This window comes from Saccopteryx leptura, chromosome 3, assembly GCF_036850995.1.
Source record: "Saccopteryx leptura isolate mSacLep1 chromosome 3, mSacLep1_pri_phased_curated, whole genome shotgun sequence".
In the NCBI taxonomy this organism is placed as follows: domain Eukaryota; kingdom Metazoa; phylum Chordata; class Mammalia; order Chiroptera; family Emballonuridae; genus Saccopteryx; species Saccopteryx leptura.
The window spans coordinates 128,916,960-128,932,061 of NC_089505.1; the positions used below are offsets into that span (position 1 = coordinate 128,916,960).

Below are 15,102 nucleotides of genomic sequence, written 5' to 3' on the forward strand. Positions count from 1 at the left end.
AATTTTGTTTTAGTATATTATACCTATTTTAAATGCCCACATGAAATAAGGATATGCTTTATTTTAAAAATATTTGCTAAATATTTTCTGCTTTGAATCCAATCTATCTTTTGACAAAAAAAATTGTTTTCAGGCAAAGATGACATGTTATCACAGCTTGAACATACAAGCAACAAGTAGACCATAAAAATGAATGCATATCATTACATACTCCTAATTAGATTGTCAGATGAAATAAAACTTGGAAAAAATGGCCAAGCAGGTACCTTTTAGCAATTATGATTTTTAATATGATATAAAAATCTACTCAAGAAAATAATAATTTGATAATTAAGGCTTCTTAGGTATTGGATTCTTTAATAACTGCCTGATAAAACTTACCAGGTCAAAGCAAAATCATCTAGGGTTTTATTTTCTCCAGATTGAACATGGCCCAGGGGCTGACCCCTGAGCCCCCAGAGCAGCGCTGTTTCTACCTGATCACTCGACCACATTGCTTTGTTATTGCTTTGCTTTCAAGACTCAGTATATCCAGCCTCCCTGATATCTTATTCATAAGGCCTTGGAATAAACACATTGTCTTTTCAACTTTGACCCTTTAACTATCATGATGACCTATAGATGATAAATAATTAGTAAATATTTACTGACCTAAATTTACTACTTTAAAGCTACTTTGGGGAGATGGGTAATGAAAATTTTATTTTGCTCAAATTCTTCCAATGGCTTTTTAAAAACTTTGAAATAATAATGTTAAGATGCCTTCTGACAAACTCCTCATTGTTTCATTAATGTCAACAAATTACAATAGTTTTTAAAAAAAATTAAAATGCACTTAAAAACAAGAAGGCTCAGGATTAATAACTGATATTATACATACACTTGCAAAACTTCTAGAGGAAGGTAATGACACATTTTAATAGATAAGGCTTTCTAATTTATTTAGATGCCATTTTGCAAGTATAACAATATATAAATAGGTATAAATTGAAAATAACTTGAACATTTACAAAGGCAAAAATATATTTCAATTTATATTCTATTTTGCGCTTTTCAAAAACTGATTTTTAAATTTGTTTACTTATTTTTGTCATAGGAAAGCATGATTCAGTAAGCACCCCCCCCCCAAAAAAAAAAAGGAAACAAATAGGATTTCTTACCTCTAAATTGTAAAGCACTCTGAAGGTGGACATTCCTGGGGCAAAGGAGCGAAACAGACTTTCCAAAATTGAACTGGCACTCGGTTGATGCTGCTGCTTCGAAGAGAGGGATGGGGATTTTGAAGACTGAGAACTTGTTTCAGACAGCAATGTTTTCTAAGTTTAAAAGAATAAAAGAATTTTCTTAAGTACAAATTAAAAAAAGAAAGATATCTGTACATATTCTAATATTCTTTTCCTTCTTAAAATAATTCACATCAATAGCATCCTCTAAAAATGAATCTTATAAAAATCACATCACTCTATAATGATTAACAAGACATTCAACTCCATCACACAAACTGCAAGTGCTCAACAGCAATATAACCCTATTTTAAGCAATACCAACAAGGTCATCTTAATTAGTTTCTGTTTTTAAAACCTATACTGATAATGAAATTATAAGATTGAAAATGCGGTAGTTTTGGAAATTTTCTAAACTGTACTAGTCAAGTTAATATATAAGCCAAATATGACAAAGGACTGAGTTGATCTAAATGTCAACCACTAAAATATAAAATCTGTAACTTAATTATAAACACTCTGTTCTAAATTAATTTATTCTGAGAATATAAACAACATTATAGATAAAACACTATTTCAATATATACATAAGGGGACAATATCCTAAAAAATAAAATGAACTTTAAGTATCAACAGTGAAAAAATTAAAAGATAAACTATTTATGCAAGCAATTCTAACATAAGCAACAACCATAATCAGAGAAGCATCATGAGAGAAGGATCAAAACTAGAGTATGGTCCTGGACAGGGCACGTTATGTCTCTGGGGCTTTGGTCTCCTAACACCCTGGTTGGCAAACTGCGGCTCGCGAGCCACATGCGGCTCTTTGGCCCCTTGAGTGTGGCTCTTCCACAAAATACCACATGCGGGTGCTACCTCGATAAGGAATGTACCTACCTATATAGTTTAGGTTTAAAAAATTTGGCTCTCTAGAGAAATTTCAATCGTTGTACTGTTGATATTTGGCTCTGTTGACTAATGAGTTTGCCGACCACTATCCTAACATATAGCAAGAAAGCAGAAATAGATGGTATTAAAGCCTTTCTATAGTTTCACAATTTGACATCATTTTTTAGTCTATTTAGATACTGTAAAAGCCAACATGAAGTTCTGATTTCCATTTATAAAGTACTTTTCAAAAGAAGAGAAATCATTATGAAAAAGATATCAAATGACCCTGACATGATTTCATGTTGTATTTTCACTGACTCATGGTATAATATTCCATGCCAGTTAAATAACTATCCAAGATACTCATACCTTTCTCCCTAATGAATCAAGCTGGTCAAGCGCTTCCTGAATGGCTGGATCAGTGGGTATCAGGAGCAGAAGCTTTCGTACTCGTAGAGTTATCCTGAAATTTTTCAAATTTAAATTTTTTTCAGATGAGCCAGTTTCAATTAACAGAGTCATTAAGTATAAGATGTAAAGTAAAACGCACTTCAAGTAAAAGAACAATGCACTTCAAGTGCAAAGTTACTTCATTCCCTAACCTTTATAACTTTCTCTTTGTCAAACTTAATAAATATTTACCGTGGCTCCTCCAGATTGGCAAGCTGGTAAAGCATGTCGAACACATTGCACACAAGTGCCATCACAACACCAGGGAGGGATTTCTCCTATGGGAAAAAAGGGGAAACATGAATAGAAATTTACAAAAGAATTTTCTTTTTTAAGTAAACATACCAACAATAAAAATATTAGTTCTGAAAGACTGGCCACTACAAAACTTGAGGGCAGTTCTTATTTGCACTGAAGGACCCATGGGAACACAGAGTCAGGATTGCCAGCCTTCCAGTGTGCTACTCCCTGGGCTCTCAATTCTGATATCTGCCTGCTGGTGGAAGCTGTGGTACCAAAGGGCAGGCAGAAGATGAGAGGTTAAACAGGGGCAAGTGTAATTACTAGAAGGGAGAGTGGGTATGCTGAAAGCTGACGAGAGCTTGTCATGAGGACACAAAGCAATGAGAAACTTAAAAGCAAAATTACAGCAGGATGTATATATAAATATACACACACACACTTATACAATATATAGGCATATGTGTAATCTAAGTTGAGAAAAAGAAGTTACCCTGTTTTTTACTAATGGTAAGAAGAAAAAATGAATACAAGTACATAGAAGAGATTCAGATATGATCAAAGTACTATTTTCTGATTAGAAGGAATAAGAAACTAGACATCATTACAGAATGTATTTATATAGGGGGAATTTTTAAATAAATTCAGGATAAATATGAAATAGTGTAAACATGTTAAACTTGAAGATGGTATATACATTGTTATTGTTCCTAATTAACTGTCACAATACCATTCTGAATAAAATTTCTTTCTTAAATTCTTGCTACATACAAGGGTGGGAAAAGTAGGTTTACAGTTGTTTGTATGGAAAATAATAGAATAATAAATAATAATACAAGAAGAAACTATTTTGTGTGCTCACACTGTAAACCTACTTTTGTCCACCCCTACATAAGTACTGTATAAGTACTCTATTGTAACTTAAAAAAAAATTCACAATACAGACACTAACCCTGAAGAGTCCTTTGATATCTACAGCAAGGTTATGCTAAGTTAAAAGACACAGTCACACAAAGGTCTGAAAGCCAAGTAAAGAAAGTACTTCAGGGGGCAGTGATCTCCTGAAACATCAAGAAAATGAGGACTGAGATGTGGAAGTGACAGAAAACCTTGACAAGAGCCTGAAAAGAGGATGGCAGAAGAGTTTCAACAACACTTTCAAGGAGCTCTGCTGATCTGGGAGGAGAGAACAGAGCAGGAACTGAAGGTGGAACTGAGAGGAAGAGGAAGCTTTTCTATGATGGTAGGAATAACACAGCATGTGTAACTGCTAACGTGAATGACCCAGTAGAAGGAAAACCAATGAAGAGAGATATATGAGAGGAATAGGAAGCAGTAGCCAGGCAGAATGATTCAGGGAACCACAAGAGTCTATGGTCCAGAAGACTGATGAATTGTGTGCCTTCTCCCAATTGATGCCCAGTGTTTCTCAGTGATACAATTCTGGAAAGTCAGGATTTGTCTGAGAGAAAAGGACACAATCACCCAAGTCTATAATGGCTAAAGGCAAAACGATTAAAATCTTGTTTTAAAATAGAAATGTCTCCCTCAATACCTGCTCCATGGCATACGAGGAACTAAAAACCCCACTGCTGCTGCTGCTGGAGCTGGTGGAGGAATCTGCTGAGCTCCCGGATGGGGTCCCACTGCCTGAAGTCTTCACCGTAAGGATCTGCTCATCAGAGAAGCCCAGCTGATGGAGTAGCTTTTGATCTTTGTTCACTGTCAGCTGCAAAAAGTGGTTTCTTACTTATTAAGAGGAAAAGGAAAAGGGATGTATTACATCAGGCTAGAGGGCCACAGTTTTTTAAACCTACCAGACTATCATTTGTAAATATCTGTATATTATCCACAGGACAGCACAACTGCTTGGCTATCTTCCACCGGACACTCCCTATGGTTTCATTACTGTGAGCCTGTAAAATAAAATTAAGCATTGTTGTAATGCATTTACTTGCTCATTTAAGCAACTGTAAGTTGCATCTACTGTGTACTGGGCACTGTTCTAGAAGCTGAGAACAGCAAAAAACCAATGACAAGAATCCCAGCCCCACGAGGCTCCCCTTCTGCTGTAAGTAAAAGTCCTATTCCTCACCCCAATCCCTCTCCATCCATCACACATGGAATAAAATCCACAAGTCCTTCTTCCACAGCAGTTCTTCCATTCTTTCTTCTCCTTTCTCAAAGTCACACCAGCCACCTTGCTTGTCATTAATAAGCCAAGCAAACCCCACCCCAGGGCCTATGTACTTGCTGCTCTCTTTGTTTGGAATGTCTTTCCCTAGAAATGACTTGCTCTGTCACTTCATTCAAGTCTGTGTTCAGATCTTCCCGGTCCACCTTTATCTAACATGGTATTTCATGTATAACCATCATCTCTACCAACTTATCCTGCTTTATTCTTATTTATTCTTTGTAACCCTCACCACTACCTGATATTATATGCTTACCTAAGTGTCTGCTTTATACCCCATCAGTTTCCTTTCATTTCAGGTCTTTATTCTAAATTTGCTTACCAAACAGCTTTTAGAAGAGTCACTCATGCAGATATCTTAATCAATAGGGTTATGAAAAATAACAAGACAATATGAAAATAGCTGCAGAGCTCAATGTAAACCTACCTCTACAGTGAAGGTATCTTTGGTAGACTCATAGGTAACATTAAGAGTTAAAAGATGTCCATGAAATGAGGCACCGTGAGGTAGAATAGTTCGTGGAACAGAGTAAAAATCCTTGAAAAACATAGTAAAACAAGTCAGATACACAGTGCCACTGTTAAACATCTCAAAAATACACACCTAACACACTGAGTCTAGTTATGGAATGTTCAGTTGCTTTAAAAAAAAAAGAGAGGCTTACCTCTATAGTGATCACATAACGTTCTGCCAGAAGCAGCAATCTCTCAATGATGACAAGTTTAGTGGATCTAGGGATTAAAAAAAAATTTTAAGACATATTTGAAATGAACTGCTGATTTGAGTTCATTTTCAGTTTGATTCACCAAAACCTCAATCATAGTTAGCACCCACTGGTAAAGACTGAAATTTGCAAAGACTAAATTTCCCTTTAACCCAAGAAGGAAGTAACTCAACCAGGTCACAGCTGTAGCACACAGATGGAACTGGGAGGAGAAGCCTGACTCTCCCTTCAGTTCCTTTCCTGTTTTTCTCTTTCCTCTTCTTTTTCTTTTAAACAGTTGTTCCATAAATAGAGGACCTGGATCTCCTCTAGGTCTCCAGGCCTAACTGTATGTCAATCCACCAAGAATGAAAAAAATCAGTGAGCTTGACTCTCACAATCTTATAACTAAAATATGCCACATAATTCTGTGAACACATGGAATCAACATTCTAAACTGCCTGAAAACTAGCAGACAAATGCAAACCAGAAGTATTCCACAAATAAAAAGTTGCTATTTGTTACTTTTTAATGTTTTATTTTTCAATTACAGTTGACATACAATATTATATTAGTTTCAGGTGCACAACTTGGTGATTAGGCATTGATATAACTTACAAAGTGATCACTCTGAAAAATTTAGTAATCACCTGGCACCACACATAGTTATTACAATATTACTGGCCATATCCCCTATGCTGTACTTTACATCCCATGACTATTATGTAACAACCAATCTGTACTTCTTAATCCCTTCAACTTTTTCACCCATCTAAGCCCCTCCCATATGGCAACCATCAAAATGTTCTCTTTATCTATGAGTCTATTTCTATCCTGCTTGTTCATTTACTGTTTCTCAGACTTGACATATTAGTGAAATCATATGGTATTGTCTTTCCCTGTCTGACTTCTTTCACTCAGCACAGTGCCCTCTAGGTTTATCCATGTTGTTGCAGATGGCAAGATTTCATTATTTTTTTTATGGCTGAGTCATATTCTACTGTAGATATATACCATCTTTTCTTTATCCACTCATCTACTGATAAACACTTAGGGTATTATTTGTTTTAATTAGGTTAAGAATTAGGAAATAAAGAATAAACAAGTGTTCATTTTTGAACACTCTGTATAGTTCAAACTTAAAATATAAGAATTATCATAAGGGTTTTCAAAGTACTTAAATCAACACATACATGGTCAGACTTATGAAAATTTGCTTATCATTTGAAATATAGCTGGCCCTCCATATCTGGGTTTCACACCATGGATCCTAACAACTTTCAATCAAAAGTATTAAAAATAAACCCACACACTTCCAAAACACAAATTTGCATTATATGAGCTGAGCACTACACTGAATCCACACAAATGAAGTGATGTGCAGGCATACCTTGCTGTAACCACATGCAAATATAGGTTAATACAAATAATACACCACTTTATATAAAGGACTTAAACATACTTGGATTGTGTGTGTGTATCTCTCTGTCCTGGAACCAATGCCCTTTGGATACCAAGAGATGACTTTAATAGGGCTCTAACATTCAGCAGCTTATTTAGTCATAGCCCCATGCTTTATTAAAGAGAACGCTACACGTGTTCACATTCAGAAATGAAAAATCCAAACACCTTTAAATATTTGCTATTCCAGAAAGTCTAGGTATTTCAAACAGGCATATTTCTAAAACTGAAAGAGGTACTACTATTTTCTAACACTTAGTCTGGTATGCTGATTAGCAGTAATGGAAATTTCACTTTAAAAAGTTAGTTAAACAGATATTAACAGTTTTGTGAATACATATAACAGAGTTCTAAATTCTTTCAGTTCATGAGCAGGAACCAGAATTTGATATTCAGATGGAAAAATCTTTTAGAAATATCTAAATGTTGTAAGTGAATTATTAAGTGCACTGCTTTAATAATGCCTCAATAATGAATTATATCCCAGAGAGTACTGCAAAATTCTGTAGAGATGAAAGAATAACTTCTTCCACAGGAACAGTTATGGTCACTAAAAAGTTCTTTCAAAACTAGTAGAATAAGCCTGACCAGGCGGTGGCACAGTGGATAGACATCAGTATGGGACATTGAAGACACAGATTTGAAACCCCAAAGTCGCTGGCTTGAGCACGGGCTCATCCAGCTTGAGTGCAGAGTTGCCGGCTTGAGCGTGGGATCATAAACATGACCCCATGGTTGCTGGCTTGAGCCCAAAGGTTGCTGGTTTGAAGCCCAAGGTCACTGGCTTGAGCAAGGGGTTGGTGGCTTGGCTGGAGCCCCCCCCCCCCCCGCCCCATCAGGGCACATATGAGAAAGCAATCACTGAACAACCAAAGTGCCGCAACAAAGGACTGATGCTTCTCATTTCTCTCTTCCTGTCTGGTTGTCCCTGTTCATCCCTCCCTCCTTCTTTTTCTCGCTAAACAAACAAACAAACAAAAAACTAGTAAAATAAGATAGAAACAATGTCCTGGTTCAAGTGCAACTTTGTCATTACACATTCTTATTAACTGTCTACAGTTTATAATAAGAATATTTAAAAACTATTATATGGTTTTGTTCTTTAGTCCAATATATAACAATTTAGAGTAAAATGAAAAAGTGCAAAAAAGCACACTACTTAAAGAAGTAGCAGTATGGAAATCCCAATCTAATAGTTCATAAGTGCATTTCTATTCTGGTTTATAAGAGGAATCATTGAGAACCTGGGTCACAAAGATGGACTACATCATATAAACATATAATTAGGAATTCTTGATACATATTCTTAGTGAAAATCTATTTGAGATACTTCCAAGAAGGTGGAAATGCAAAGTCATGTTAAGTGTCTTAACCTATAATCACTTTCTGCCATTTTAAAAAGAGGTTTTAGAGAGTTGAGTTTTATTGGCTTCTTTCATATTAAGAAAGCATTACTATACAGCACTCATCTCATTTAAAAAAAGATAAAGAATGTGAATAAGGATATTGCCTTGATGCCTTTTCCAAAGGAAGGGTTTAAAAAGAAAAGAAATATCCCCAACTGTAAATAAAAATACATACATACATACATACATACATATATACATACATACATACATACATACATACGTAAAGTCTTTCCAGGAATTGAGACTATATGAGTACCTATCACTAGGGGGCAGCAGAGTAAAGTGCAGAGACCTCTAAGCACCTGCCAAGGTTTCCTGGGTATTACTGATTTGGGCTGTTTACCAGTAATGAAAGGCTTAGAAAACTTCACAAAGTGTTCTACTTATCCCAATGTAATGTTTCTAAATATTTATTCTACTTACTATATCAAAGAACTACAGTAAATACTGAACTCTGATTTTACAATGTCAGTTCAGTTTAACACAGATATTTGGGAATAAAGTTCTCATTAAAAATTACGTTGAAAAATAATTTTAAGCAAATGATGTTTTAGCTAACTATGCTTATGTGCAGTTTTAATTAATCATCATCTTCTTCGTTTTGCTTATCTTAATGCCTTGGATCAAGGAGAAAAATTATAAGATGTCTAAGTAAGTATTTTAAACGAAAAATATTACTTTTCATGCAATGAATATATCTTTATTCCATCATAATAGATAAGATTACTCATTACACAGAGTAAAAGTTAAATGAATCAAAAAAACAACAAACCTTGTCTAGTAGGTAGAGGGGTAGGAGCAGAACAATACTTGGGTGGTTATGACAATGACCTACAAATCTTTAAAAGAGATACAAATTTGGGGATGAATAATGGGAAACATAATTTCCTAGGATATGACTATGTGCAAAGTTATGAAATAAAACAAATCAACAATTGAGAGATCTCTATAGGAAAAAAAAAAAGCCAGTTAAAAAAACCTGATATACATTTATGTGCTATGGATTTGTCATAGCTTCTGCAATCACTTACCTATATGGAGACTGAACTGATGTTGCTACAGTTGGCATGGCAGTTGCTGTAAGCATTTTTGTTGCTCTGGTCACAGCATGTGTTAAAGTGGGGCCACCAAGTGCTGAACTGGCTGCCTATGAAATAAGATATCATCATTTTATATTAGGGTTTCTCAACCTCAGCTCCACTGGTATTTTGGGCTGGAAACTTTCTGTTGTGGAATAATACTATGTGGGGCATTGTAAGAAGTTTAACAGCATCCCTGACCTCTACTCACAAGCTTCTCCCATCAGCAGGTGCCAGTAGGACCCCTCTAACTGTGACAACCAAAAAGGTCTCCAGACATTGCCAAATGATCAATGACCTCCAGTTGAGAACTACTGTTCTACATATGTTAATATATGGTACCTCATTTAGGGTACCTGAATATGTTAAACATTTTTTATGATGACTTATTTGTATAAAAGTCATAAGTTGGGAAATTGTACACAGATTCTAGTACATATTCATTACCAAAATGTTTAACTTACTAACATGTGGGGGCGTAGTAGCACTTCATATTTTGGAATACTCTTTAGTACACATAAAATAAGCACAAATTAACCCTTTGACTAGTAAGAAAGTTCATTTAAGTCCTTGTGCCTCCTGACCATCCAGAGTACGAGCGTACAAAAATTTTTATTTTAAATATGTGTAACTCAACATTTAAAAAAGGCAAATGTATGTTCTTCTTGTTTCCATAAATTGGTTATCAAACAAACGTGATTTGAAGTTAATAAAACTGTAACTGGAACTAATTTCATTTTTTGAAAAAAACCTCACTCCTGAGGGTCAGCGAGCATGAAAAAATATCACTACTCAAAGGGTTAAGAAAACAAATGTTTAATGCATTATACGTGAGATAGTATTACACAGCAGGCTTCTAATGGACAAAGACAACTAACATCACCTACTACTGAGTGTCCTGCTGTGGCCTTTAACAGCATTTATAATATAAACTAGGTGAAACATGGGGAAGGACGGGGAAAAGAAACTAGTGCTTGTATAAAATTTCTGAGCCAAAAAGAAAAAAAATAATGTATTGGAAAAGTGGAATGTGGAATAGACTTTTTCCTGAAGGCAGTTCCTATACCCTCCAAGCGGGGTAGGTAAAGCGCACAAGAGGGATGCGGAGAGAGATGACACAATTTCCCATAAAGCACACTTCTATATTGGGGGCATCGAGGAAAACATCTGCTACCTATGTTACAATATGGTACTGTTCACAGATTCTTCAAAAGGATCCAGCCACAAATATCAACATTATATATGATCTCAAAATACAGAATTATAAAAGAAAACATCCCAAAGCATTTATTTAAAAAACAGGTTAAATAAAACTTGCTACTCACTTCTAATCTGGTATAGCAATCAGCAATGAATTTCTTATGTAACGATACAGAATCCTAAAAGTAAGAGGTATATGGAAATTAAACTTAGTCTGGCATTTAACTGAAATCATTAAGGACATACATCAACATAAAGAAGTCAATTTTCAGGCATGCCAACATATAAATAAAAAATGTATAATTCTCTGCCCTTTTGTGTTTGAATATCTTCTTCCTATAGATACTCACCTTCTTTAACCTAGGATTTAGATTAATGTAACTATAGTTTATGATTAACTGAATAGCTTCATTTGCAATTTCTTCATCAGGTGATTCCATGGCTATTTTCCAAATGAAATCCATTCCTATCAATTCCAGCTTTTCTACATACTGTTCAAAAGAAAAAAAATTATATAGTATACCAAGGCCACAAAATTACAATTATTTTCTGTTACATTGTTAAGTTCACACCTCTTTAGTTCAATATGAATTAAGCCTGCAAAAACCAAGCTTTACATGCGAATATTATTGTACAAATATGGAGGTTTAAAACAAAACAACTGCAGAAACACTGGGCCACATCCAAGGGAACTAGAAAAGATGTGAAAATTTTCTTCAGACACCCTGACACCCACACTAGACATCTATCCAAATGAACCACTGATGCAGAAATAGCTCAGGGGTGAGATGTGTTCAATATTCAGGAACTTTTCTTCAAAAGGAAATGGAGTCAAGCAAGTAGTTACTAATCCTTGGAGCTCAAGTTGGTCTTCCCAATGGCTTAAAAGATCTCGTAAACATTTTCACCATCCAGGAAGCCAGGTCATGAAACAATGTTGGAAAGTTATTTTTTTTTCTTTTCTTTTTTAAAGGTGCACATGTAGATATAAACATCAGCTATAGACAATCTCTAGATCATTTTCCTGCTTCATCTTCTGTTCCTCAATTCTCCTTCTCAAATCCTTGCCACTGCTATTCCAGAACTAAAGATTTTGTTACTTTTTTAGGAGCACGTGGATTGATGGATCTGAGGAGTGGGAAGCACAGATGGAACTACCCTACTCTGCATTTACCAAGCCACAGGAGGCCTCTGGCTGCCCCAGATCAGCAAGAAGTTGGATTTGAGAAGTCGGCTGTCATCAATGCAGAAAACAGCAGACAAAGGATATCCATTCTTTAAAAAAAAATTCATGCTTTATCTTGGTTATAACATGCTTTTGCTGAATGTCAAGTTTTACTAGATTATTTAAGTTATCCAGATTTGAGAATAATGTACTTACCAGCTGAGCTCCTTGTCTTTTCAATCGATGGTCACAGAGATTTACATTTTCAAAAAATGTTTTAAATAAGTTAAAACCTGAAATTATAGAAAGTTTAAATCTTTAATAGGCAATGGTTTCTAGCTTGGTACCAAAAGCATAAGTAACAAAAGGAAAAAATAGATAAATTGAACTAAATCAAAATTAAAAATGTTTGTGCTTCAGAAGACTGTCAAGAAAGAGAAAAAGGAAACCCACAGAATGAGAAAAAATTTTGCAAATCATATTTCTGACATGAGGCTGGTAGGCAGAATATAGAAAAAACTCTTACAACTCAACAACGAAAAGACAAATAACCTAATTTAAAAATGGGCAAAAGATTTGAATAGTTATTTCTCCAAAGAATATATACAAATGGCTAATAAGCACATAAATAGATACTTAATATCAGTCTTCAGGGAAATTCCATAAATACTACATGACACTACTTCATACCCACTAGATGGCTGAAATAAAAAAGACACAACAGGTACCGCGGTGAGGATGTACAGAAATTGGAATTCTCATACATGGCTGTGGGATTATAAAACAATGTAGCCACGTTGCAAAAACAGTTTGGTAGTTTCTCAAATGCTAATTATCTGGTACAGCAATTCCATTCCTATGTATATACTCAAAAGAAATGAAAACCTGTGTCCACAGAAAACTTGTACATGAATATTTGTAGCAATATGATTATTAATAGCCAAAAAGTGGTAACAACCCAAATGGCCATCAACTGATGAATGCATAAACAAAATTCCTTATAATGGAATAGTATTTGGCCTCATTGGAATGAACTACATGCTACAACCTAGGTGAATGTTGAAAACAGCATGCCTAAGCATAATGAAAAAATCCAGATACATGATGTACAACTCCATTTATATGAAATATTTAGATTAGGCTAATTCATAAAGACAGAAAATAGATTAGAGACTGAGGATATGGAAGAATGGGGAGTGACTACTAATAGGTACAGGATTCCTTTTAGGGGTGATGAAAATATTCTGGGATTAGAGAGACGTGAAGATAGCACAACATTTTGAATATACATACTAAAAGCCACTGATTGTACACTTTTAAAAAGTAAATTTTGGCCCTGGCTGGTTGGCTCAATGTTAGAGCATTAGCTGAGGTGCTGAGGATGGCTCCATGGCCTTGCCTCAGGCGCTAAAATAGCTCGGTTGTTTGAGCAATGGAGCAACAGACCCAGATGAGCAGAGTACTGCACTGCTGGGGTTTGCCAGGTGGATCCTGGTCAGGGCACATGTGGGAGTCTGTCTCTCTGCCCCCTCCCCCTGCCTCTCACTTAAAAAAAAAAGTGAATTTTATGGTATGTAAATTATATCTCAATAAAAAGTTTCAATTAAAAGAAACACTTTAAAGGAAGGCCTCTATACTTTGGCAAATTTTAATTTTAAATGAATCCTTTTTCAACTAAGTAACCTCATGAAAAGACAGTTTGGTAATTTGAATTATCAGGCCATATAATTAAAGTTAATTATAAGAACATTTATATAGAAAAAAATTTATCTGTATATATAAGCATCACAAAGCTATTCCAAACTGTTTGGTTGCTTTTGAGAAGGTGGCTTAGAAGGAAAGAATAAAATCTTTTAAAGAACTGAAAAATGGATTTTCTGATTTTTCCTACCATTCATAGTGATTTCATATGACTCCAATTTAAGAATTTTCTCCTTGAAGAGCTGCTGCTGCACGTCACTTTCAAGATCATGCTGCCCTTTCGTAAACCATTCAAAACACATCTGTGGATCAGAAGAGGTATTACCCTAGAGCTAAAATCCATTTCAGGGAAATACATATTCTAAATTGGGATAGTAAAGATAAATTATTTTTAATTCTTCAAAAACTTTTATTGCCAAAATACCAAAAATTAAATGCTTAGAACTCTGGACGAAATAAAGCATTAAGTTAGTAGCAATCTTTCCCCTAGATAATGAAAATATATACTTATACTTCTCTTTGTATTTTATACTTGGGTTTTTCCACAAACATTTATTAATAAGCCTGGCTATGTGCTAGGTACGATCATATTATCTATTTCTTTCAACAATCCTCTGAAGTAGTTAATATTATTCCATAAAATGAGAGAAAGAAACAGTGATCCACTGCTAGTAAATATCAAAACAGGTGTTAAGCTTCTGGTTTAATCTATTTTCAGTTGTTTAACCTTAATTCTAAAAATCAGTCTGGGCCCTTATTCATTGGTGTTTCTGGGGTAAAACATCATTACAGGAACTCAGTTTTCTCTTGGTAACTTAAAATCAGTTTCATGTTAACAGGAAAAAAAACTTAATGATACACTGAGAATGTTTTAGCTAAATTTAACTTGGCTAAATTTGGTTTTATCCAGAATGGTATCAAAATTGTCAAAATACTCACCCATTTATTTATATCATAAATATATTAAAAATAATTTTCCACCATTTATAGCTCCTGGCCCATTAGTATACACTTACACTTAGTAAATTGAAAAGTGTTTAGAATTGAAGATGTGAGACACAAAAAAATGAAATATTAAATCCCACTTCTGCCTTACTTGGTTCACAGTATCTTACCTCTCTGTCTAATTCACAAACATCCTGGCCAGTCACAAGACATTCCCAGATTTCCTTGGCACGATTCCAACCCAGATACAGAGTAGCTTCTTGCAAGAAAAATGCTAGAAATTTTAGATGGGCTTCTAAATACTGCAAAATGAAATGAAAATTATTTAACTCTAGGTAGTCATACCTAAAAGCAAAATTAAAACAACAACAACAAAAGTTCTATCTAATGCTTTTTTGTGTAATTTAGGGTAAAGTATATGTGAGAAATCTGTTTACAAC

General features: G+C 34.8%; 1 protein-coding gene across 3 annotated transcripts in view; it reads right to left on the bottom strand.

The window, feature by feature from the left end:
- USP24 (ubiquitin specific peptidase 24) overlaps positions 1–15,102 on the bottom strand; it is a 150,359-nt gene that overhangs the window by 67,806 nt on the left and 67,451 nt on the right. For all 3 annotated transcript variants that reach the window (XM_066376390.1, XM_066376389.1, XM_066376388.1), the window contains 13 exons: positions 14,833–14,964; positions 13,908–14,019; positions 12,233–12,309; positions 11,202–11,342; positions 10,977–11,030; positions 9,604–9,719; positions 5,664–5,730; positions 5,426–5,536; positions 4,622–4,720; positions 4,360–4,533; positions 2,757–2,842; positions 2,484–2,577; positions 1,161–1,316 (listed from right to left, as the gene is read on the bottom strand). In XM_066376390.1, the coding sequence (XP_066232487.1) occupies positions 1,161–1,316; positions 2,484–2,577; positions 2,757–2,842; positions 4,360–4,533; positions 4,622–4,720; positions 5,426–5,536; positions 5,664–5,730; positions 9,604–9,719; positions 10,977–11,030; positions 11,202–11,342; positions 12,233–12,309; positions 13,908–14,019; positions 14,833–14,964 (1,419 nt within the window). The remainder of the gene's footprint in view (positions 1–1,160; positions 1,317–2,483; positions 2,578–2,756; positions 2,843–4,359; positions 4,534–4,621; positions 4,721–5,425; positions 5,537–5,663; positions 5,731–9,603; positions 9,720–10,976; positions 11,031–11,201; positions 11,343–12,232; positions 12,310–13,907; positions 14,020–14,832; positions 14,965–15,102) is intronic.